Raw genomic sequence first — 26,892 nt, 5'->3', positions numbered from 1 at the left:
TTGTATAGTTCTTTTTGTTTCTACTTGGTTGATTTCAGCCCTGAGTTTGATTTTTCCCTGCCATCTACTCCTCTTGGGTGAATTTGCTTCTTTTTGTTCTAGAGCTTCTAGGTGTGCTGTCAACCTATTAGTGTAAGCTCTCTAGTTTCTTTTTAGAGGCATTTAGAGCTTTGAGTTTTTCTCTTACCACAGCTTTCATTGTGTCCCATAGGTTTTAGTATGATGTGTCTTCATTTTCATTAAATTCTAAAAAGCCTTTAATTTCTTTCTTTATTGCTTCCTTGACCAAATTATTATTGAGTAGAGTGTTGTCCAGCTTTCACGTGTATGTTGGCTTTCTATTATTTATGTTGTTATTGAAGACCAGCCTTCGACCATGGTGATCTGATAGGACATATGGGATTACTTCAATCTTCTTGTATCAGTTGAGGCCTGTTTTGTGACCAATTATATGTTCAGTTTTGGAGAAGGTACCATGAGATACTTGCTGTAAAGAAGGTATATTCTTTTGTTTTAAGATGAAATGTTCTATAGATACCTGTTAAATCCATTTGATCCATAACTTCTGTTAGTTTCACTGTGTCTCTGTTTAGTTTCTGTTTCCATGATCTGTCCATTGATGAGAGTGGGGTGTTGAAGTCTCCCACTATTATTGTGTGGTGTGTGATGTGTGCTTTGAGCTTTAGTAAAGTTTCTTTTATGAATGTGGGTGCCCTGGCATTTAGAGCGTAGATGTTCAGAATTGAGAGTTCATCTTGGTAGATTTTTCATTTGATGAGTATAAAGTGTCCCTCCTTATTTTTTTGATAACTTTAGGTTGAAAATCCATTTTATTTGATATTAGAATGGCTACTCCAGCTTGTTGCTTAGAATCATTTGCTTGGAAAATTGTTTTCCAGCTCTTTACTCTGAGGTAGTGTCTGTCTTTGTCACTGAGGTGTGTTTCCTGTATGCAGCAAAATGTTGGGTCTTGTTTACATATCCAGTCTGTTAGTCTGTCTTTTTCTTGGGGACTTGAGTCCACTGATGTTAAGAAATATTAAGGAAAAGTGATTGTTACTTCTTGTTATTTTTGTTGTTAGAGGTGAAATTATGTTTATGTGGCTATCTTCTTTTAGGTTTGTTGAAAGATTACTTTTTTGCTTTTTCTAGGATGTAGTTTCCATCCTTGTGTTGGTATTTTCTATCTATTATCCTTTGTAGGGCTGGGTTTATGGAAAGATATTGTGTAAATTTGTTATTGCCATGGAATATCTTGTTTTCTCCATCTATGGTAATTGACAGTTTTGCTAAGTATGGTAGTCTATGTTCTCTTAGGGTCTGTATAACATCTTCCCAGGATCTTCTAGCTTTCATAGTCTCTGGTGAGAAGTCTGGTGTAGTTCTGATAGTCTGCCTTTATATGTTACTTGACCTTTTTCCCTTACTACTTTTTTTATTAAATGTTTTCTTCATTTACATTTCAAATGCTATCCCCTTTCCTAGTTTCCTCTCAGAAAATCTCCTATATTCTCCCCCTCCCTGCTCCCCAACCCACCCACTCCCACTTCCTAGCCCTGGCATTCCTCTATACTGGGGCATAGAATCTTCAAAGACCAAGGGCTGCTCCTCCCATTGATGACCGACTAGGCTATCCTCTGCTACATATGCAGCTAGAGACACGAGCTCTGGGGGGTACTGGTTAGTTCATATTGTTGTCCTCCTATAGGGCAGCAGACCCCTTAGTTACAGAGACAAAGTTCGGAGCTGAGACTGAAGGAAGGACCATCCAGAGACTGCCCCACCCAGGGATCCATCCCATAAACAACCATCCCATAAACAACCAAACCCAGACACTATTGCATATACCAACAAGATTTTGCTGATAGGACCCTTACTGCTTTTAATGTTCTTTCTTTGTTTAATGCATTTGGTGTTTTGATTATTATGTGACACGAGGAATTTCTTTTCTGGTCCAATCTATTTCAAGTTCTGTGGGCCTCTTATATGTTTATGGGCATCTCTTTCTTTAGGTTAGGGAATTTTTCTTCTATAACTTTGCTGAAGATATATACTGACCCCTTAAGTTGGAAATCTTTACTCTCTTCTATACCTATTATCCTTAGGTTTGGTCTTCTCATTGTGTCCTGAATTTCCTGGATGTTTTTGGGTTAGGAGCTTTTTGTATTTTCATTTTCTCTGACTGTTGTGCCAGTGTTTTCTATGGTATTTTCTGCACCTGAGAGTCTCTCTTCTATCTCTTGTATTCTGTTGGTGATGCTTGCATCCATGACACCTGATCTCTTTCCTAGGTTTTCTATCTCCAGGGTTGTCTCCCTTTGTGATTTCTTTATTGTTTCTCTTTCTATTTTTAGATCTTGGATGGTTTTGTTCATTTTCTTCACCTGTTTGATTGTGTTTTCCTGTAACTTTTTAAGGGATTTTTGTGTTTCCTCTTTAAGGGCATCTACCTGTTTACCTGAGTTCTCCTGTGTTTCTTTAAGGGAGTTATTTATATTCTTCTTAAAGTCCTCTACCATCATCATGAGATGTGATTTTAGATCCTCTTCCTTTTCTGTTGTGATGGTGTATCCAGGATTTGTTATGGTAGGAGAATTGGGTTCTGATGAGAATTGGGTTCCAAATAATTTTGGTTTCTATTGCTTATGTTCTTACACTTCCCTCCTGCCATCTAAATATCTCTAGTGCTACCTGCCCTCCACATCTGACTGGAACCTGTTCTTTCTGTAATCCTGGTTGTGTCATAACTCAACTCATCATAGTCCAGCTGTCTCTGTGATCCTGTGATTCTAGGATCCTGTGATCCTGGGATTTTTGTTGTGTCAGAGTTCCTGGGAGTCAAGCTGCCTCTGGGACCCTGAGATCCTTGTGTGACCAAGCTCCTGGAATCCTGGGATCCTGGGATCCCGGCTGTGTTAGAGCGCCTGGGATTTGAGCCTCCTCTGAGTGCTGTGGGACTGGCTGCAGAGTTTGCGCCCAAGGTCAACCTGTGCAGACCGGAAGGACTGTCATTGACATTTCGTGCATTCCTTATATTTGTCAAGAAAGCAAATTCATAATTAAAACATTTGCATATTGAAAACCCTTGCCTAAAATCCGCAGTCTCAAAGGCTTCTTGGGCCAGTGTTCTAAGTAGTGAGTAACATTTTTCTGATCTCTGACTTTGTTATATTTCCAGATTTTATGGTTTAAATACTAAGACGAAATAGTACTTTTGTCTCTTTTAGGAATTGAGGTAGAAATTAGTGCCTAGAGTTGAAAAGTTCATCAAGTTCCAGTTGTTTACTCACTGGAATGTAAAGGGGTAAACATGTCCATCCGCCACTCTCCATGTTCTTCCGCTCAACTTACTGCGTGTTAGATAATCAGCTACTACAATAGCATGTTAAATTATCAGCTACTACAATAATGTGTTAAATTATCAGCTACTACAATAGTGTGCTAGTAAGACAATGTTCATCTGCATTGGAAGGATGAGCTGTGTACAGAAAGAGCCACCTGCATGCAGCATGAAGGAGCTTGTGTGGGAAGGAAGGCGAAAGGAAGGGTGGGAGGGAGGGAATGAGGGCAGGGCAAAGGAAGGGAGGAGAAAAGGAAAGGTCAAAGGTTACAAATGTGCCATGGAATTGCACCAGGAACCTACATATTCAGTGTCCACCGTGTATGTGGCTGTGTTGCATACTGGAAATGACAAAGTAGACCGTAGGTTCCTTACTATGCACCACATGTGTGTATACAAGATTACATACATGTACAGAGGGAAGGTTGGTTTTCTTACCTGTAACTGCCACTTCATCATATATGCTATCTCAAAATTCTCTCCATCTTAAAGAGAACTTCTGAAAATCTACCCTAGCATAAGGGAAAAATAGCAATGACTGTATTCTATTTTTGTTTTTATATATTGAATGTGTGTTGGAGATTCTCCAAGTTAAAAACTTTTGGAATTGTTTATAAAGTGTCATAAAGAAAGCAGGTGTTACTGCACAGATTGATGAGGAAGCTAAGGGTTGGGATTAAGTAGACATTCTTTATTATAATTTTATTGGCTTAACAATATAAAAAAATGGACCAAAGTTAAATTTGGAATTATCGCAACCTTTCCTGTGTTCATTTTTCTGTTTCTCATAACATGAGACAAAATAGCTTTTATATGGCCATTTTAGGGCTCTTGATGAAGAATATATAACTTAAAGGTAATATATGATGTCACTTAGGGAACAGCTCTTTCAGGGTGACATATTTCAGTAAGACCCTTCTCAGGGGTTAAATGGCCTCTGAGAAGCATGGCCAGTGTGCGTTGCTCTGAGATAATCTGCATCACATTTTCTTTCATCCCAAGATCAATGTTGGCTGCTCCACTGATAGCTCATCTGCTGATCCGGTCAGACTGGAATTCTCAAGGGACTTTGGAGCCACCTGGCACCTGCTGCTGCCTCTCTGCTACCACAGCAGCAGCCTCGTCAGCTCCTTATGCTCCACTGAGCATCACCCAAGCAGCACCTACTATGCGGGGACCACCCAGGGCTGGCGGAGGGAGGTCGTGCACTTCGGGAAGCTGCACCTTTGCGGGTGAGGCTCTGCCGCTTGGCACCATGCTTGTCTCTCGTTTGGTGACCTGCCCTTCTGAAGTCGTTCAGGGAGAAAATGCCACGTGGTGTTTGTTCTCAGTTCTAACTTGAAACAGATCAGTAGATGGTCAAAGAAGGACAAAGAGATAATATAGTTACTTGTACAGAGTTTGAGGCTAGAGTCAACAGCGTGCTGTGGATTGCATAGCTTGAAATCTGTTTCCCCATGCCTCTTTAACAAATCAAAAGGAAGCAAGAGAATGCATTTCTCTCATGATGTTGCCTTTCTTGCCATGGGCACTCAGATCACACTGTAAATACAGTAAAAACACAACGCATTCACACACACCATGTACTGCACAGCAATACAGGTCCTGCTGCTGTGCCCCCAGTGCAGGTCCTGCTGCTGTGCCCCTAGTGCAGGTCCTGTTGCTGTGCTCCCAGTACAGGTCCTGCTGCTGTGCCCCCTAATTCAGGTCCTGCTGCTGTGTCCCCTAATACAGGTCCTGCTGCTGTGCCCCCTAATACAGGTCCTGCTGCTGTGCCCCCTAATNCAGGTCCTGCTGCTGTGCCCTCTAATACAGGTCCTGCTGCTGTGGTAACCCCCAGCCACAAAGTTCATTTCATTGCTACTTCATAATTTTAATGTCGGTACTGTTATGAGTCATAATATAAATATCTGTGTTTTCAGTGGTCTTAGGGGACTCCTGTGAAAGAGTCACTTTACCCTCAAAGGGGTCATGGCCCACAGGTTGAGAGCACTTACAAGTTTTAGACTACCATTTCTTCTTTCAGTGTATATCAGAAAGAAGTACTACTGTCCTGCCTTCAAGATGAACATTAGTGTTCAGTCCTCGCATGCAGCTAGGCGTAACTAAACCTCTCCTGTTATTATAAACCAAACAAGTACCTGGAACTTTTCAAAAAGAATGGAAGTCCATTAGCAAAAGTTAGCGTTGCCTTGGAGCATAACGCATCCACCCCCCAGCACCTCACTAGAGCTGTTTCCGTAATTCAATTGTGAAGAACGTAAATACTTCCTTTCACTGACTGTGTCACTTGCTATGGTGTGAACGCTGTATACTTATAGACACACAATGTTTTCTTCACATACAAGTATCACTCAACAGAATAAGCTCTGCACTCTGTTGGGGTGGGGTGCAGGTTGCAAGGACAGTCTCCAGGCATCACAGAATCAGTGCCACCTAGCTTGATGCTGAGCTGCAATTGGCTAGCAGAACTGTTCATAGAAGTAGGCAGGAGGCAATATCTCAGCAATAGGAAAAACGCTATCCGAAATCAGTTAGTTTTCGTGTAGAAAATGGAAGAGTTTATTAAAAGATGCTGGGAAGTTGTGGTTCTTACTCTGTGAACCTGCCATCAACGTCAAATAGATCATGGTTCCAAATCTCCTAAAAAGAAAATCTGAATATATACTTATGGCCAAAAGTCCAGAGGCCACTCCTGGATACACATGGTCTGACTGTGTCACCCCAAAATTCATATGGTGAAATTCTTATCTTTAAGGTCATAGCCTGAAGAGGAAGTACGGCCTTCAGAGAGGTCATTAGATCATGAGGGAGGCCCCAGAAACTGCTTTGCCTCTCTCACCATGAGAACACACGGCAAGAGGACACCAAGTGTGAGCTGAAGAGCAGGCCCTTAGCAGATGCTGTGTTAGCTCCTTGGTCTTGGACCTTCAGCTCCTACAGTACTTAAAAATAATGAATGTCATTTTTTTTTATAAGCTACCTAGTTCGTGTGATATTTCTATAGCCACTGAAAGCAGAGTGAAACGGATACCCTTGACCAAAGTAGTCCCTTAGTCCTATCGTGATGATGCTGGGAAGTTCCAGGCCTCCTCTTAAGTGGCCCTCTGCCTTTCTCTTACTTCATAGTCAAGAAAGGGCCCGACAATAGGGTGTGGCCATGATTATGGTGGACCACCTAAGACATGCGTCAGAGTTCTCACATGCAAGTAACCTTACCTGGAGCACATGAAGTAAGTCAGGAGTTCTGTGAGGGAAAGATCACCCACACCCATAGGACCAAGCCACAGGGCCACACCTCACTATGTGGCATCCTCTGTGGCACACCCGTGTGTAAAGCATAGTGTGGCACACCCACGTGTAAAGCATAGCAGCATATCTTGGGAATGTAAGCAAGGGAAATACGGATGTCTCTATTTTACCTGCTAGAGGAAATCCACTTTTGAAAAACAAGCCCTAACGTACAGAACTGGGACTGGCGTGTTGCTTATATTCCACGGTGTTTTATTTCTATGGGATGTAGGAGTCCTGCCTACACTCAGCTGTTCAGCCCAACTGTTTTCAGCCGCTTCTGCAGAGGGAAGGTTTTGTCCAGTCTTTGTCTCAAGAGAAGAATTAGTTCTGTTTTTAAAACCCACACAGGCATGAATTGCTGGAGGGCAGAAGTGGAAATTTCTCAACTCAGTGAGCCATTCCTGGGTTTGCACTCAACATGGCATATAGTAGCACAAATGCTAGCTGCTAAAGTGTGTGTGTGTGTGTGTGTGTGTGTTTAAAGTACCCTTTTCTGTGATTTAATGAACATTGGATACAAACATGGACCCAAATATAAACAAATATATAATGCTTTCAATGTCAAGTTTTTACATTGTTTTACATTTTAATTAAAATACAAGTATATCACTTGCCCCTTCCTTTTCCTCCCTCCAAACCCCTCCCATGCCCCCACTCTCAAACTGACAGCCTCTATATACCGTTTACATTCAAATTATGTATTGAATTTCCACCTAATTTTAAACATACCACCTTTTAGTCGTGCATCTCATTGTCTTGAAAATGTCTTAAGTGTTGTTTTATACAGTTTCATAACAAGTCAACCAGAGGCCCCTACTGAGTGGAGACTCTGTAGTGTGTTCAAAATTCTAAGTGTCTATTTTTAAGAGGCAGATCCTTTGAGCAGCGCTGGCTGGAGAGCAGATGCTGACATTCACAGGGTGGATGGCCGTGAGAATTTTTGAAACTAAGATCTCAGCCGAAGGGAACCACAGCGCAGCCAGGCCCATTTGTCCTGGCATTTGCAGTTTCTGTGCCAAGGTGGCGAGCACTAATAAATACCCAACCAAGGTGCTTCATTTGTATTCAGAACATTTGAATAAATAAGTTCAAACAAAATCCATGTAGGCTTTCCTTCAAAGGAAAACTCCAGCCATTTCCCTCAGCTCAGCAGTCTGAAAGTTCAAAAGGTAAGAAGTGTCTTTGCCGAGACTGAACTCTGAAAGTGTAGGAGAGCCTGCTTTAATTATCAGCTGGCATTTTGGGGACAGCCTAGTCTACCTGGGGTCTTGCTGTAAACAATGAGACAGTACATGAGAACGTGGCTCCATCTGCCTTAGTCCCTGGGACCCTGCAGAGGCTTAACCAGCTTCTGTCTCTTCACCCATCCCCAACCCTACTGTTTCACTTCAATTTCTGTTTCTCAAATAAAAAGCTATTCAGAATTTAGCTTATATGGTAACAAGAAGATGGATAAAATTCGTGGACACAAAAGTAAGTGTCCATGACCTGTCGAATGCCCAGCTTCTCTGAGCTGACCTTATGTTTTTAAAAATGTGTTATTTCTGGACTTGTGGATAAATATATAGATTATTTCCAGTAACATAATTATACTCCAGTAAAATGATGAGATAATGCACTTACTAATTTTGGAGGTGATAATGATGATTTAGGGGATATGTGAAAGGGGAACAGTGGTTGGTTGATCAGTTGGTTAGGTTTATATTTAAAAAAAAAAAAAAAAAAACAGGGTTCATACTGGCCTAGAACTTTCTGTAGAGGCTGGCCTCAAACTCAAGTACTTCTATTTCTATGTCAGGTTCTGAGATTACAGGTGTGAGCCACCAACCCTGACATATTTTCTTATTTTTTACTAAAATAAGTAAATAAAAGAAGACATAAGAAGGGGCCAAAAAATAAATCTGATTTTCTTACCTTTTTTCGATAGACATTAGCTTCTAAAGCTTTCTGCTAGGAGAGGAAGTAGGCATGTTTTAAGTAATTCCAGTAGTCATACTGCAGGCATGGAAATGCCATCACAGTCATGGAAAAGCATAACTGGAAGACACAGAGCTACCATGCTCTGCGGAACAAATACTGATGCTGCCCACATGTTCACTGCAGCACCTTTCTCAATAGCCAAACGGTGGGAATGATCAAACCAACGAATGACCAAAGCTTATATCCCTGTGATGGAGCATTACGAGGAAGGAAAGTCTGACACTTGCTACAAGTGAATGGGGCTTGAAAACATGAACACTGAATGAACATAGCTGAATGCAGACCTTATGGTACACAGCTTCATTGCTGTGGCAAGCTCAGAATGGGCAAATCCAGAGAGGCAGGCAGGAGGTTGGTGGTTGCCAAGAAAAAGCAAATGTGGCAGGGCTACTGAGTCCTGGGGTTTCCTGTCAGGGTGATGGAACACATTGGAACTCTATACAAGCAGGCATAAAATTGTGCACTTTACGTGGTTTGCATGGTTGATTATATGTTCCGTGAGTTTCACGTCCATTTTTAAGTGATTAGCTATGCAGAATGTTGACAGTAAAACAGTCTTTACCAGGGGAGCCAGTGTTAGAAGCTGGGAAGGTCAGGTGCAAGTTTTTAATAACTGGTCAAAAAAATTAGAATTTTCCTGAAATGACAAATCTCATTTTCTTCTGTTTTCTAAATCCTGTTTTCTTCTTCTTATGTTGATATGTAAGTAGTAATTTCCCTTTGTTTATGGACCAAGTGTGCTAACATAAAGATGTAATGTTCTACTGGATAACTTTGAGACCCCTGTGCCTTGTTTTCCAGGTCTGTGCGTTTCCGTTGGTACCAGGGATTTTATCCTGCTGGCTCTCAGCCGGTCACATGGGCCATTGACAATGTCTACATTGGTCCCCAGTGTGAAGAGATGTGCTATGGGCATGGAAGCTGCATCAATGGAACCAAGTGTATATGTGATCCGGGCTACTCTGGGCCAACCTGTAAAATAAGCACCAAAAATCCTGATTTTCTCAAAGATGATTTCGAAGGTAATCTTTTCTGGGTAGTTCTTGGAAGAATTTACATATAAACACAATCTGTGATGGATAATTAACCACTCACGTATATTCTAATAGTTATCCTTACAACTGCCAATAAACCAAAAGGCCATTTCTTTCTGAATTTTATAGGTTACACTTTTGACATGGCAGTTAGTGAGGGAGAATGAGTGGACTTTAATTGAGAAATTAAAAGGTTATTTTCACCACTTTTTATAAAATTTGATTTTCAGTAGACAGGTTAGATCATTTATGTCTTGATACTACTATTGATGGAATAAGTTGTACACATATGAACCTATATGAAAAATGAAACAAATTCCCTTAATTAGTTAATTGTACATGATGTTTGCTGTTTATTAGCTAGTTGAGAATGGTGCACAACATATTTTGATCATATTGCCCTCTCTCCTCCAACTCTCCCTAGATCCACTGATCCACTCACCTCCTGTGCCACCCAACAGTGTGTCTTTTTCATTTCCCCTTCAAGTTTGAACTGCCCAAATATTCATGGATGTGGGGCCTTCCACATGGAATGGTCTTGTCAGGGCTACACTCTTAGACAACCCTGTCTCTCCCTCTCTCAGCAGCAGACCATAGCCAGTAGCTCCTTGGCTAGAGAGAGGCCGTCATGCTGGGACTTGGTCCGGCTGGGCATGTTCAGGTCTGGGGCATGCTACTGTTCAGGCAGCCTCTCTCTCTCCACACATTTATTTTACATCAATACATATGATGATAGTGTTACAATAAAGAAAAATGTACATTATATACTAGTTATTTTGGGATCATCTAAATTGTAGATGTACTCTTTTACCAAAGGTTGGATTAAACATTTTTATATGGTGGGCCAATACAGCAGCTATGCATGTTAATGAATCAGACCAAAAGATGGTTTCCTCCATTTTCTTTAAAACTTTTAATAATTATAAAATACTACTAATAATTTTATTATCTATAATTTTATATTATATTTTAAAACTGCATTTAGTTACAATCATACAGTGAAACATTACACTGCCATAAAACATTTGAACTATTGATGTATGCTACAATGTATATGAACCTTGGAAATAATACAATAAATAAAAGAAACCAGACCCAAAGAAAAAAATCCATTGCATATTCTGTTTGTGTGAAACATCCCAAATAAGCCATTCCCTGGGGTAAAAAGCAGCCTGGTTGGTTGTCAGGGATGCAGAAGAAAGGGAAGTTACTGCTTTATTGATACGGGCTTCTTCTCCTTGGGGGGGGGGGGATGTTTATTGATACGGGCTTCTTCTCCTTGAGGGGACAAAAACCTTAAAATAGTTACTGTTGAAGGTTTTACATCAGAAATATACTAAATACTGTATTGAATTGTTAATACAGTAAACATGTTTTGTGGGTTTTTATCTCATTAAAAAAAAAACTAAATCTAAGATTCATATCTGAGTAGATTTGAAAACCGGCTTTGAAAGACATTTAACAGCAACTATTAAATTATATTTAAATTTCTGTGATTAAAAAAAAAATCCATTTTCAAAAGATACCGTGTTATGCCTCCATTAACGCTGCCTCACATTAGAAAGGACACAGTAAAGACACTGTCCCAGGCTCCCTTTCTGCTGGCCTCTCATTCGTTTCCTCACTCACCAGCACTTTTCTTTGATGTAGAGCTTGCCAGGCTGAACCATAGCTGTTGGGAAAAACCCTCTCTGACATGTGAACCTTTGTATCAGTTAAGGCTAAAAACACTGAAGATGTTCATATGATAAAGAGTCCTTTTATCCCAAAATGCACTTTTAATGTTTATGGCTTTACGTTTTAAAACTACATGACACATCCTGCCATACTTCTTTGAAGATATAATACAGGGAACTTTCCAGAACTCTCCGTGGTTGGTGGAGGCAGCAGCAGCATCTGGCAGAGCTACACTGTGCTATGCTCCTCTATCTGCTCTCCGGCTGTAAAAAAAAATGGCGAAAGAAACCACTTATGATGATGTTTGGGGGGTTAAACACAATACCGCCCAGGAAGAATTGAAAAAGGCATATAGAAAATCAGCCTTGAAGTTCCGCCCTGATAAGAATCCAAATGAAGGAGAAAAGTTTAAACAGATTTCTTAAGCTTATGAAGTTCTTGCTGATTCCAATAAAAGGGGAGGTGTTATATGATGAAGGAGGTGTGCAGGTGATTAAAGAGGGCAGAGCAGGTGGTGGTTTTGACTCACCAGTGGATATCTTTGATAGAGGAAAAGGAAGAATGCAAAGAGAAAGCAAAGGTAAAATGTTGGGCATCAGTTCTCAGTGACCTTAAAAGACTTATATGATGGTGCAACAAGAAAGCTGGTCCTACACAATAATGCGATTTGTGACAAATATGAAGGCTGAGGTGACAAGAAAGGAGCAGTAGAGTGTTGTCCCAACTGCTGGGGGAAGGGCATGCAGATAAGGATTCATCAGATTGGACGGTTCAGATGGTTCAGAGAATTCAGTCAGTGTGCATGGAGTGCCAGGGTCATGGAGAACGCATCAGTCCTAAAGACCAATGTAAAAGCTGCAATGGAAGAAAGATAGCTCATATTGATAAAGAAAGGCATGAAAGACGGCCAGAAGATAACATTCCATGGTCAAGGAGACCATGAACGGAACCAGGAGATATTATCATTGTGTTAGATCAGAAGGACCATACTGTTTTACAAGGCGAGGAGAAGACCTTTCCATGTGTATGGACATACAGCTGATTAAGCCAGTATCTACTCTTGACAACGGAGCCATAGTCATTGCCTCTCATCCAGGTCAGATTATCAAGCTTGGGCATGTAAAAATGTGTGCTAAATGAAGGTATGCCAATATACCATCGGCCATATGAAAAGGGACAACTAATCATTGAGTTTAAAGTAAACTTTCCTGAAAATGGCTTTCTCTCTCTTGATAAACAAACTTTGTTGGAAAAAACTCCTTCCTGAAAGGAAGGAAGGAAGTAGAAGAGACTGATGAAATGGATCGGGTTGAACTGGTGGACTTTGATCCAAATCAGAAAAGATTGTGTCATTATAATGGAGACACGTATGTGGACAATGAACAGCACCCCAGAGGTGGCATTCAGTGTCAGACCTCTCGATGGATCAGTCACTCTTTGACATTCTGTATGCAGTAGTGAATGTGGGAAGGACTGTCATCATAACATGCTCACTACTTGGCTATTTGTTTTAATATTCCACTATAGTACTGTTTTAAAAGTTAAATGAAGAATAAGTGCAAATACAAAAGCTCTGACTTTTCCCTGTGTGTATGATGACTTCATTGTTCAAGATGAAAATGAATACATGTAAAAACTGGTTTAAAAAGTTCCCTAGCATCTGTTAGGCCATATCTTGTGTAACTGATAACAGCTGTGTACATTAGACTGACATGCTAGGTGTGTGTTGTATGACACTGTGTACATTAGACCGACATGCTAGATGTGTGTTGTATGACCCTTCATTGTTAAGCTATGGGATTAAAATTCTGTATTTAACTGGTAATCAGAAGAAAACAATTAGTTACATGTTGGTCTGTCTGGTTGTATGGAGTGAACCAATTGTGATGCCTTTGCATTGTATTGCCTCAGCCGTTACTAGAAGGTGGCATAATACTTTTCACCTGTGTCATTAGTGATAGAAATGGTACTTTCCTAAAGAAGTTTATCGTAAGCTACTGCTTAAGGACTTGCTCTTCGAGATTGCATTCCCTTCTGCTGTACCATTTTATATATATATATATATATATATATATATGTGTGTGTGTGTGTGTGTGTGTGTGTGTGTGTGTGTGTGTGTGTATATACATACATACATACACACACACAGGAAACATGATCACCTTTTCCCCCCTTCTCAAACCATGATATGCCCTTGCTTGGATGTAGTGACTTCCAAAACCCAATAACTTAACAAATTAAAGAGATGAGATCTGTATGTGGAGAGGTGATGTGCATGTATAATCCAGGAAAGGTGTTCCTTAGGTCTGTTATAGGCTTTCTATTCGACTTAGTCTCCAACATAACTGCAATTTAATGTTGGTAGTATAGCAAATTATGAATAGATTTGTTGTATATTTTGAAGTCACATGCTTATGTAATTAAATCTGGATATCAGAATTTAAGCAGTTACTGAAATGTATGACTGTCTAACATACTGATTACAAAGTGCTAAAAAGAAAGAAAGAAAGAAAATATAATACAACTGTATCCATGGTCACAGGTAAACCACATTTTCCACTTTCTCAGGTCAACTGGAATCCGATCGATTTTTACTGATGAGTGGTGGGAAGCCATCTCGTAAGTGTGGGATCCTTTCCAGTGGGAACAACCTCTTCTTCAATGAGGATGGCTTGCGCATGCTGGTAACACGGGACCTGGATTTATCACATGCGAGGTAATTGTGGCACACAGTTGTGGACATGAAGCAGAAGAAACCAGGAACTCTCCAGGGTGACACCTTCCATGCTGATACTAGGCATCACTCTGCTCAAAGTCCCCAACAAGACACAGGTCACATAATTTCTAGTTCAAGACCTATGTTCGTTCAGTACCAACATCAGCTGTGAAATACCTAAACAAACAAGATTATTTTATAATCTTGAGAAAGTAGCAATGTTTAATTCACTCTAACAACTAAAAAGTAATATTGCATGTATTTTATCCTCCTACTGACTACATTCATTAACACTTGAACTATAAAGAGAACATGTACATTTATTATACTGTCTTACTAAGAAGCTTGGTAGAAATACATCCTCAAGTTATTCATGATTAAGTTTATCTTCATTACCAAATATTTTGTTGATAATATTTAAAGTATGGTCCATGGTGTTCATAAGCAACTGCCCAGTGCCTCACTAGCCATAAGAAGTCGTTTTCTAAATTGAGCACAGTCACTCAGAAAAGAACACATTTTAAGCTGGCTCAGAGAGTCAAGCCCTGTCTGAATGTATATCCCTTGGTCACTTGACGAGCCAGAACTCTAATAGCAAAATATAATGTACAGTTTAACATGTGTAAAATGCAGCCCTGACCTATTTTTAAATGAACAAGGAAGTCATGTTTATGGTCTTAAAACATTTCACAGTACTTTTAAATATATCTGAACTTCCCCTCTTTTTCCTGAATCTAATTTTTCATTATAAATAATATAATTCACAGAAAAGTCTATAAAAAAATTTATAGTTACTGAAAGCAAAACTTTACTATATCCCATTCTAATGTACATAGTTTCATTTGTATTATTTATGCCAGATTCTTCAATACCATCCATGCTCTCTAATTTAGAAATTATTAAGTCTTCCAAATAAGTAATTCAGATATATTTTTCTAAGTAGTAATTTGGTGTGTATATTATCACTAAATTACTGCAAACATCTTTCTGATACAAACAGATAATACACCTAGTTTTTCCTAGATGAATACTGTTCTCATTTGTGTGAACATCACTCGGCACTAACAATGCACGTGTCTATTAATCAGATGTTAAAAGCTGCATTATATAGCTCATGCAGTCGCATGCTGTGTGGGATTTGCATATATTGACCTTAATGTTCAGTGTAAAATCTCAGTGTTTTCAGGGCCATGATATACATAAACAGAGGTTGGGAGGATCCTGAGCAGTGAGTGGCTTTGTGTATGCTACTGATAGCATTTATTATCAGCCCTGTTACATTATTGAGTACGTATGTTAGATTTGACATGAAATTTATTCTGCCTTACCGGTTAGAATATTGGCCAGACTGGGCACCAGCAGCTTGCTTGCCAAAGATAACATGCGAGCCAGTTTTCATTGGCACCCCAGCTGCTCGCTACCCCTCTGCCCACCTCCCCGTCAGCTAGGAAAGCTGCTGCTGGCTGGCCGCCACAGTTCTCAGAGGCCATATCAGCCAGCCCCAGCCCCAGCAACAGTCAGCGTCTGGCAAACCTACCACCACCAACCCACACTCACTCTTACCCTTCCCCTGGCACAAGAGACAAGAGGCCCAGGCTTAACACACCTCTTCCAAAAGTGGCCTGGTCTTTTTGAAAGGAGGAGCTACAACTCCTGAATGTAAATATGTCTCCTAAACCAAGAGATGCAAGATCTATAAAGCTACTGTTAAGATGGGAGTGGATAATTTTGCGAGTAATGCAGCACCTGTATTATTTACATATAAATATAGAAATACATATTTCTAGTTCCACACCCTGTGGCCTGGGATTCAGTTGTCTTCACTAGACAGACAATGCACTTGCAGGCTTGAACAGCCTTTGGATCGCTCCCAACACCTTATAAAGTAGCCAAGAGAAGCAATGGCACTGGCTTTCCTCTGGCTCTGGCTCCTTGGAGGAGAGATTCAAGATACAAGTATGAGCCAGAATTTCCATTTTCTTCACACTTCACATTTAATTAACTCTCATTCACATTAAGACAGAAAAATATCAAGCTTTGAAGTGATTGTCTGGACACTTGTTAAATTGTCATGTTTATTAACATCATCCATTGCCCCATACTGCTTGGGTGCTTGCCTTTTGTTAATGTTTCGGGTTTCTCTTTGAAATAAAAGGCTACAGTAAGGTCTTCTGGTGTCAGGTTTGTGCAGTTCTTCATGAGACTGGGATGTGGTAAAGGTGTTCCAGACCCCAGGAGCCAGCCCGTGCTTCTACAGTACTCCCTCAATGGTGGCCTCTCCTGGAGTCTCCTTCAAGAGTTCCTCTTCAGCAACTCCAGCAATGTGGGCAGGTACATTGCCCTGGAAATGCCCCTGAAGGCCCGTTCTGGTTCTACACGCCTCCGCTGGTGGCAGCCATCTGAAAATGGGCACTTCTATAGCCCCTGGGTGATCGACCAGGTCAGTCTCTTCAGAATTATCTACTGTAACTTTAATGACTTTAGAAAGCATGTTAGCCCAACTCCCTTGCTGGTGGAAGCCCAGACAGTCGAATGACTTGCCCAAGGGCACACAGCTAGATTAGATGTGGCATTTAACGTCCTTTCATTCTCTAGTCCCCCAATTGCCTAAGCCTATAAAAATAAATGGCACAACAGAAGGCCTAGGTTGTGTTCAGAGAGGATGCTGCCATATGGACAGAGGGACTTTATCAAGCGTGATACAAGGTTATAATTCTCCAGAAAGGGAAGCATGCAAATTAGCATTGATGCCGCATGCAATTGTTCTCAAATCCTCTTTTCCAGCCTTTGATGCAAAATAAATAAATAAATCTCCCCTAGCATCTTTCTGGACTGCTCTAAAGGATCTTCATACATAATACAGTGTATCAAACAGGACTCAGAGAACCTGTTCACAAATAGTAGGGTTCATGCAAAGAATTGAAACTGAAATGCCTCAGGGCGTGTTTGTCCTTAAATAGAAATTTCACATGGAAAACAATCACAGGCAAGCCAAATTTTGCTCTCCCAGCTTGGGGACATGTGCTTTCCAATGACACAGTTTGACCCACGAATGGCTGTGAATAGTTTTGTCAGTCCTTTGATTTGTTTTCTGTAGCTCCTTGCCAGATGGGCAAGCAGACCACAGAAACAAGAGCATTCTGGAAACCCCCTACCATTATGCTAGTTGTACAGTACCAGATCCGAGATGGATGACGGATCAAAATAAACAAACAAAAACAACTGAACTCTTCTGTATGTTAAAACCCAAATCTGGGGTGTTCTAAAAATGCATTTCAGATTCTTATTGGAGGAAATATCTCCGGTAATACCGTCTTAGAAGATGATTTTTCAACTCTGGACAGCAGAAAGTGGCTGCTTCACCCAGGAGGCACCAAGATGCCCGTGTGTGGCTCCACAGGCGATGCCCTGGTCTTCATTGAAAAGGCCAGCACCCGTTACGTGGTCAGCACAGACATTGCTGTGAATGAGGACTCGTTCCTACAGATAGATTTTGCTGCCTCCTGCTCAGTCACAGACTCCTGCTACGGTAAGTGTCCCATGCCCAGACAGAGGGACAGAAGCCTGGGTGTCCATGGCTGCCTCTGCAGAGGGACTGTTTGGAACCTGTCTCACAGGGCTTAGGAAGATGGCTTAGTAAAGTTCTGACTGGGCAAGCTTGGCAACCTGAGTTCAGCTTCCCATCACCCACGTAAAGGGCCAAGCTGTATATTCCTATAGTTCTACTCTGTGAAGGCAGGGATCACTGGATCTCACTGGCCAGCCTCAAGCTCAGTGACAGTCCCCAAGAAGCAATAAAGGAAAATACTCAGTCTCCACCACTGGCTATATGCACAGATACAAACACACACACACACACACACACACACACACATACATACATACATACATACTCGAGCACGCATATGCTTAAGTGATAGTATCATGTACACAAATGATTACAGTACATTTTAAGTTCTTGGGATCTTCTTGAAACTGTCTAACTTTTCTCAACAACATTGTGTTGTTAAGAATATTTTTTTAAAACGTTGTGAATGATTGAGTTTGAGAAACTCAGTCAATAAAATTTCCACCTGAGGATGTAGTTTTCTGTACACTCCAGCACCATGTAAATTGCATGGTAGCACACGCCTGCCATCCAGGCTCTCAGGAGGTGGAATCAGAAAGAGAATGTTGTACAGTCTTGACCCTTTCCCTGAATTGCAGACCCCTTGGGATTACTGAGGAATCCCAGTCCTGTGACACCTTACAGGACACTTCTAGGACGATCAGGGTGAATAGGTGAGGAGCTTTGTCTCTCTATGGCCACATTTTCATATTGCTGTGATTTTGAACTTTATAAGGGAGAATTTCAGAAGTACTCTTTGTACCTCAGTCACAGTTAACACTAGTCGGTGGGGGTGGAACTTGTGGGGGAAAGATGGCCAAGCAGAAGGTAAGCATTCTATATTCGGTAGGGACATTCTGTTTGAACAGGTGCCTCAAAAGTGTAGTAGTATTATAAATGGCAGGAGGAGAGTGTTCTATGGAATGGGAATGATGTGAGATGTAATGCAAACTCAGGCAGGAGGAGAGTGTTCTGTGGAATGGAACTGATGTAAAATGTAATGAAACTCGGAGAAGGGAGCATTGATGAATGGTGGTCCCACCTGAGAGAGAATATTTGACAATGAGCTAAGCCTCCACTGGTCCTTTATGACTGGAGTGGATTTTTAAATGGTAGATAGATCAGAAATGCCATCCCAAACTGAGCCAGTAGCTTAAGTAAAGAAGGCTCCCCTGGCCTAAAAACAGAAATAGGCTTGGTATTCTGCTGCCCTAATCCTTCAGTGACTTAAGGAGTCAAGGAAAATAACAAAGGAAGCCATCCCAAGCCAGGTTGACCTGGCAACACCAGATCTAGATTTGTCCCTCATAAGCTAGCTGTGTGCGCTTCCACCACAGGCAGGCATGGCCCCCTGAGAAAGGCACAATGAATAAAATACTGAAAGAAGAAAGGGACTAAGCAGAGGTAGCCACAAATTTCAAAGAACCTTAAAGGGCAAGTACAGAAACTTGTACTTCACAAGGTCGTAAATTGGAGACTAGAAGTACAGAGGAGTATAGTCCTGGTTTCATTTCTATTGATGTAATAAAATACTTGGACAAACATCAAATTAGTGGAGGAAGAGGTTTATTCCATATTATTCTGGGTTACACCCCATCTTTGTGGGGAAGTCAAAGCAGGAACATCAGATAGCTAATCAATCACAACTATAGTCTAGAGCATAGAGAAACAAATGCATACACGCTCACCTGATTGTGTGCTTGATCAGCTCTTTCTCCACTCTTGTATAGTTCAAGCCCCTGCCTAGGGAATGACACTGCCCACAATTCTCTGGTTCTTTATCAACTGATTTAATTAAGACAATCCCCAAAGCCAACCCTCATTGAAACTCTTTTACCAGGTGGTTCTAGGTTGTGTCTAGATTGTCAGTGAATGCCAGCTGGCACAGGAATCATGTTTTAGGGGAGATTAGCTCTGAGATGATGGTAAGGAGAATGGAATCCTAGTAAATAAGGTATAGTAGTGATTTTCAGTAGAAGTGGGGAGGAGACAGTGATGGGCTACTGAATCGGTGAAGGGAAGTGGAAAGGGCAGAGGAGATGTGAGACACTGAGAACAATTAAATGGCAGACACTCAGAACAATTAAACCAGGACTGCAAGACAGGCTCAGCACAGAGGAGGCAAGCCAGAGGACTCAACTCTGGGAAATGAAGTCTGAATTTTAAACCCAGAGAACTGGTGTCCAAAAAAGAATCACCACTGCTGAAGTTTAGTGGTTAAGAAAATATGTTTATTTATGGAAGGAAAGGGTGTGTTCCTCTTAGTTCTTGTGACAGTATTTCTTGGTCCCGTAAAGAGGAGGACCTAGGGCTGGAGAGATGGCTCAACAGTTAAGAGCACTGTCTGCTCTTCCAGAGAACTGTGTTCAATTCCCAGCAACCACATGGTGGCTCACAGCCATCTATCCTGTGATCTGATGCCCTCTTCTGGCATGCAGGTGAACATACAGATAGAGCACTAATAAATAAAATAAATAAATAAATAATTCTTTTAAAAGGAGAAAAGAGGAGGATCTGTCTAAATTGTTCTTCACAATGTATTCAGCATCCTGTGAAGTGTTGAGCTCAGCAAGCACTAGCCAAATGAATAAAATTCATCTTGAGACATAAAGCTGGTAGCTAGAGTTGCAGTCTTAGTGTGTATGTGTAGACTAGGAGACCAGTAAGAAGCACAGAGCTCCCCTGGTGAACCAAGGAGTTCAGGTGAGAACAAGATAGAAGGCTTGGAAAAGCATCCTCAAATGAGAGAATCAGAGAGCAATCAGCAGTCTGTGGCCATGGGTGGGCACATATGGTGACATACAGTGAAGGATGAGTCACTGTCCATATCTAGAAAGCTTAAGGCCACACATGATCTCATGCTGGCCACACAGCATCACCAAAGGATACTTTCAGAGCTGCTGGCCCTGTAGCCAGGGTCCAGAAGATTTGGAGAAGAGACTCTGGTCATGAAACCCAAGCACCAAGAGTTTCCCAAGGTTCCCAGGGGGGTTCAGTGTGTAGCCAAGACTGAAAGCCATGACTTCGAGAAACATTTCAGAGGGAGGTGGGAACTGGGACATTTACAAAGCATTCAGTAGCCAGAGAAAGCAATGGAGGAAGATCTCTATAACGTGGATCTGGGAGGGGGAGGAGGGGCGGAAAGGAGAGGAGAAGAGAAGCTGTGGCCAGAAGATAATACATGAGAGAATAAACTTCAAAAATAAGAAAGAGCAGTGGAGATGGGGAGAGACTGGATGGTTTGAGGAAGAAGAGGAAAAGGAAGGCTTAGCTTTCTGCAGACCCACAGTCTGAATGCTTTCCCACAAACCCCATGACGTCCAGCCATCTCTCCATGCATCTCTGATTTCTCTGTGTATCCCTATACATAGTAGGGTGATATAAGAGAAAGAGATGGCATAGTTTCTAAGAAGTGTCTTTTATAACGAGAGCAAAGTTGGCACAGTTGGACAGAAGTTTTGTAAGGTGCTCAAAACTTAAGACTGTGGCTACAGAAATGTCTTAATGGTTAAGAGCATTTGCTGTTCTTATAGAGGAGTGGGGTTTGATTCCCAACACCCACACTGGGTGGTTCACAACTGCCTGTATGTCTATCTAGATACCCTCTATGGACACCCATCCAAATATACAGACACATAAACACTCACATGAATAAAAGTCATTCTGTCTTAAACTTTTGAAAATATTGCTCCAAACTTTTAGCCATCTAAAAAGAAATCATTAAATTTATTATGTGCAACAAAAGACATGATATTAATAGGAGTTGAGGAGAGGGCTTCAGTGGGAGGAGGAGGAGGCTGGGACAGTGGTGAGGGAACAGTCCTGGAGGTCAGTGTGCCTGTTATAAATGCTTGCTGCTCCTAACACTGGCAGCAGTATCTGAGGCCACAGTGACTTTATTGCAATTGATCTGAGAGGTTCTCATTATAATGAGTGATTCGGGAAAACTTGATCGGATCTCCTCAAAAGGAGTTGTAGTTCAATGCTATTTATAAAATTAGCGAAAATGCCCAGGCATTGTGGTGCACGCCTTTAATCCCAGCAGTTCAAGCTCAGGCTGGTCTGCATACTGAGTTCCAGAACAGTCAGAACTGTATGAAAGATCCTATCTCGAGATACATGGATGGATGGATGGATGGATGGATGGATGGATGGATGGATGGATGGATGCAGGAATGGATAGGTGAATAGATGGACAGTAATGATGCACAGAGGGAAAAAGAAAACTGGTAAATAGTTCAAAGTCAGAAACATAAACCTAGGGGGAAGGTCAAACTATTTCATTACATTTTAAACCTAAGCACACACAGTAAGTACCTCCTGGGTCTGCAGACACACGCTTATACTGAGAACACTACTCCCTGTTTCAGCTATTGAGCTGGAGTACTCGGTGGATCTCGGGCTGTCGTGGCACCCACTGGTGAGGGACTGCCTGCCTACCAATGTGGAGTGTAGTCGTTATCACCTGCAGCGGATCCTGGTGTCGGATACTTTCAACAAGTGGACCAGAATCACCCTGCCCCTGCCTCCCTACACCAGGTATTGCTGCTTCTGCAGGCATCGCCCCAACATGATCAGCTTTGTTTAACAGGACAAAGTTGGAATGAGATGCATGATAATTTGTTACTTATTTTTGTATAAATTCAGGTTAACTTAATAAGAAAAGTGCAAATCAGTATGGTGAATTCTGTTTTTCTCTAAACCTAGGATTTTCCTGACTTTTAATGCTAATAGTTTTTTTTTTTTTTTTGAATAATGGCTTATACAGGAAAACACTGGCTGTAATGTAACAGCTTCTCTAACTTAATTTAGAGATGCCAAGAACCAGTCATTTAAAACAAGACCATTGAATACAAAAATAGACTAAATGGAATCTATTTTTCTGCCATTTAAATCACTGTCAATATAGCAGTTAGTGGTTTCTTATAAATGGATATAGCAAATAATTGTTTTCTAACATTAGCCTCTACTTTTTAAACTTTATTTTGAATATTACATTGGAAGTTGTCACCTGGAGAATGTCCTCTGTGAGAAACACATGTTAAGTGTTTTGCCCACTGCACCAATGGGAAATGACTTGGCTTGTGAGAAGCGCCCAGGGAATGGTAGTAAGGAAACTGAGTCTTCTGTGTGTGTTTACTCTCCTGAGTGAGGAGCGTTCTCCTTTTCCCCGGAGAATAATGTTCTATGACTCCTTCACCATCTAAAGTGGGTGCTAAGCATAGGAAAGCTTCAAAATCGTGATTGGCGTTCCTGTTTCCCCCGAGGAAACCTGATTGGTGGCTGATCAGCACAGAGTAAAGGACGAGTTATAGTTTGGGCTTATTATTGTCCTGTTGCCTCCAGACAAATGAAGACTAAATCCTCCTAGCAGAGGACTATAAAACTCAAGCGTTCATCTAGGACATAACTTTTCTTTGGATTATCATAAATGGAGCGGTTTCTGCCTCTAACAGCCTACGGCTGCTTTACAGTTGCTGGCTCAGAGGCAGGAGACTATATTAACTGAGAGCAGAGCTGCCAAGCCTAAACGAGATACGTGAGATTTTGTTGCTCGTTAAAGGTATTGTCGTACATGAATTATTAAGGCAATCTTAATAAGTAACAGGGAAAAACTCCATTAAGGCAGCCATCTTTTAAGTCTTTATGAGTTCTATGAATTATTACCTGACTATTTGGCAGCATTTTGCAAATAAGTGGCATTCTAAGATTTACTTCAGCTAGTCATTATACCCCTGAGACATCTACTGAAGAAAAGTAATTATTCCTCATATTTTAATCTATGTTTTAATTGTCTCTTGCACATACTCACAAGAAATTTGACCCTTTCAAATGATACATGAAAACCTGTGATAAGCATCCATTTTCCCCATGTTACCATATTGAAAATACAGTTTGTTTACTATATTACCCTCAGGGCTCATGTTGTGCAGTGGTCTTAAAGGTGACTCTGCCTTACAACACAGCCCTCTGAGTAATTCAGGAAGAAATGGATGTAGATGAGGCTCAGTCTCTCCTCCCTCTGTTCTCAGTCCAGTGATCTTTTAAATGTGTTCTTCCTTGTTTTAAGTTAAACTTTCAGTGTTAGAACACCTGTGCTTACCCTTTGATCCTCACGTAGGTAGGCTGGTTGGCAGATAGGCAGACAGGCACACAGACAAGATGGTAGACTGACTGACTTCCTTAAAAGTGTGAAACGGTGCTGAAGTGTCTATGTGGTCTCCCAAGCCTCAGTGTGTAGGTCTTTGCTGGAATTGCTATTTCAGTTTTTAGGTGTTTTTCTATAAACAAACATGGTATTGACAGCTTCCAAATGCATGCTAAGTAGGTGTTAGGAGTGGTGGTGAGCTTTTCCACTAGCTTATACCCTGTGTGTGGAGCATCTACTGTTGGTCATGGGAGTAAGTGGAAGATGATTGCCCACACAGCATCATGAAGCATTTCATCACACTGAAGTGGCCAGTCATTCACCAAGAGCAGTTGCTTACCCGTTCAGTCATGTAGTTAAATAAAAATACTTTTAGTTATTTGGTTGTTTCCTAGGCTTTCGTGTGAGCTGGAGTTATCCCTATCTCAAAGATCTTTCCGTTCAGTAGAAGGCAGACGCATCCCCCAGAGATCACCGACATTCAGAACTAACAGTATGATTTAGCTGTGACGTGACAGAATACTGGAATATGATATACTAAGATGGATTATCACAAGGAAATAGGACTTGGTCAGGAAAGCCAGAGAGCGCTTGTGTGAGGAAGGGATAACTTGGGTCTGATCCGAAGGAGAACTGGGTAAAGGTCTTCCAGGCGACTGCAGTAGCAGGAAGTTGGTGTGTCTGAGTTCAGAAACAGCAGGGAGGGAAGAGAGAGAGATGGGAGAAGGTGTCAAACCGTGAAGAGCAGAGTGAGTTAAGTTATGGGAGCGCTTACAAGTCCATGAAAGTGTGCAGGAATAAAGAGGTGTGGCTAGCAAGCATCTAATTCAGAACAGCTTATTCTAACTGGACAGCCAACGAGAAAGGGTAAGAGAAAAGACTCTTAGAGAGAGATACAGACAGACAGACAGACAGACAATCAGACAGACCCTGGTAGTGTGTTCTCAATGGACATAAAAAAAATGAAGACTGTACAGCTTGAGAACCTGGCAGTGAAGAGGACCTTGTACGTGGAGGGAAAGGGCAGCATTGAAGACAACTGCTGCTCTCAGAAAGGCAACAATAAATGGATTCAGGTGTTTCTTCATGAGAAGCAATCCTGAGACTAAACACAAGATATCACAAACTCCAGGCACTGCTGTGGTTAAAAAAAAAAGACCTTGGCATAGTTTTTTATCTTCATCCCTGGCATATGCATTGGTTAAGTTAGTTCTTCCTGGAAACCCATCCATAAAATCAAAATGAATAAGAAGCATCCGTCCAGCCACACAAGAGTGAGCCCACCGTAATGGTATAGCACTGTCTTAACTTCCTTCTCGGCAAAGGTGTAACCTAGTGGGGGATCTGGGAATGACTCATGCTATTTATAACTTAACACTTTGCTGGGGACAGACTAGAGTGCCACCAGTGTTGAAAACTGGGAGTTTGTATTGAAAGTCGATGTGTCCTGGCTTTGAAGAATTCAGTGGATAAAGAGAAGAACATTCCAAATCAAGGGATCCAAGTGATCCAGACAAGGACACTTGGGTATGTGCCTCAGAGTTATTGTTTGAAGCAGTAAAGAGTGGAAGGAGGTCATTAGCAGATTGGGTTTACTTACGAAAAGCATTGAAGCAAGGCAAGAGAATAGGATTCAGGAATATGGAGTTGAGGAGATAACTTAGCTGGCAAAAGTTCCTACTGTGCCATCGTGAGGACCTGAGTTTGAGCCTCAGAACCAAGGAAAAGAAGCCAGGCATGACAGAGTTGTAGTCTTGGCTCTGAGGCCAAGATTTGTATTTGTGAATTCACTGGACAATCACCTTAGTTCCAAGCCAATGAGAAATCCTGACTCAAAAAACAGACTTGAGGGTTCCTGAGGAATGTCACTGAAAGTTGTTCTCTGGCCTTCACACACACACACACACACACACACACACACACACACTACTCTATTGCTTGTGAAAGGAAGACTCCTATGTTTGAAGTTGGAAGTCGATTCATAACGCTATAGCTGCATCCACTCTCCAGAAGAGAACAGCGGAGTGGAAATGGCTCACAGAGGAGGCAAGAAGACGGAGAGTCAGAAGAACACACTGTCAGAGTTATGTGATTGCCATGTGAGATGTGACTGCCATGCAGGAAAGATCAGGGACATCAGCCACAGACAAGAAGAAAAAAGATTCAAAATTTTTAATTTGTTTTCTTTTTTTTTTTTTTTTTTTTTTGAATTTTCTTGTGTTTATACTTTATGGGTTGGGGGCCATGCCTTTCAGGCAGACTCTCTAATTCAATGGCTTCAGAAAGTGGTACCTTTAAGGTTTTTATGTTTTTTTTTTTTTTTTTTTTTTTTTTTTTTAGTGTCTTCATAAGAATAGTTTTCAGAGCTACCAGAAATAGAGTATCTGGCCTAAGAACCAGATAAGAGTCAGGTAACTAGTACAGACTTAACCACTGTATTAGTTTGCCTAAGAGATATGGTCCTAGCAAAACCGAAAAGAACTATATGACTTATTATTGAAAAAGACTAAAAGATAGACAGGATGATTTCAAAATCAATTTCATACCCCCAACCCAAACCTGCCTTCCTCCTCATTACCAACTGACTTAAAAATAGCAAGTTAGTTCAAGTGGCGTAGTTCTTCAGGTGCAGCTGAGAGCCAGGGAGTCACTGGAAGGGCAGGTAACTCAAATCCACTGAGAAAGGGCAGAAGGGAGTGGCCACAGTACAGCTCAGGTGAGACTTGGCTATTTTAAGTCACAGTGAAAATGATCCACTCCTGCTGGCCCAGTAACCCAGCTGTTGCGCCTTCCTAAAAGATTAACTACAACACAGATGCTGGAAGCTGGCCGCTTTAGCCACATGAGGGAAGCTACTAAAAATCTGTGGGAAGTTAACGGAGAAACGAGAAGCATGGGAAAGGACCAGTGTGTAAGGGGCAGGAGTGGTGGTAAAGGGGCAAAAGTTAAAGGGAAGGCAACTGTCCAGTGAGACCCCCACATATGCCGGAGGGAAGGCAACTGTCCAGTGAGACCCCCACATATGCCAGAGGGAAGGCAACTGTCCAGTGAGACCCCCACATATGCCGGAGGGAAGGCAACTGTCCAGTGAGACCC

At 41.4% G+C, this 26,892-nt stretch overlaps 1 protein-coding gene and 1 pseudogene across 2 annotated transcripts in view; both read left to right on the top strand.

Annotated features, from left to right (window-relative positions):
* Positions 1-26,892, top strand: part of Reln (reelin) — a 447,612-nt gene that overhangs the window by 358,927 nt on the left and 61,793 nt on the right. For both annotated transcript variants that reach the window (XM_021190313.1, XM_021190312.1), the window contains exons 41-46: positions 4,343-4,572; positions 9,416-9,636; positions 13,894-14,041; positions 16,223-16,481; positions 17,321-17,570; positions 22,019-22,187. In XM_021190313.1, the coding sequence (XP_021045972.1) occupies positions 4,343-4,572; positions 9,416-9,636; positions 13,894-14,041; positions 16,223-16,481; positions 17,321-17,570; positions 22,019-22,187 (1,277 nt within the window). The remainder of the gene's footprint in view (positions 1-4,342; positions 4,573-9,415; positions 9,637-13,893; positions 14,042-16,222; positions 16,482-17,320; positions 17,571-22,018; positions 22,188-26,892) is intronic.
* Positions 11,601-12,783, top strand: LOC110316039 (annotated as a pseudogene).

The sequence above is a fragment of the Mus pahari genome, chromosome 2 (assembly GCF_900095145.1).
Source record: "Mus pahari chromosome 2, PAHARI_EIJ_v1.1, whole genome shotgun sequence".
NCBI classification, from domain to species: Eukaryota; Metazoa; Chordata; class Mammalia; order Rodentia; family Muridae; genus Mus; species Mus pahari.
This window is presented reverse-complemented; position numbering and strand designations above follow the sequence as displayed.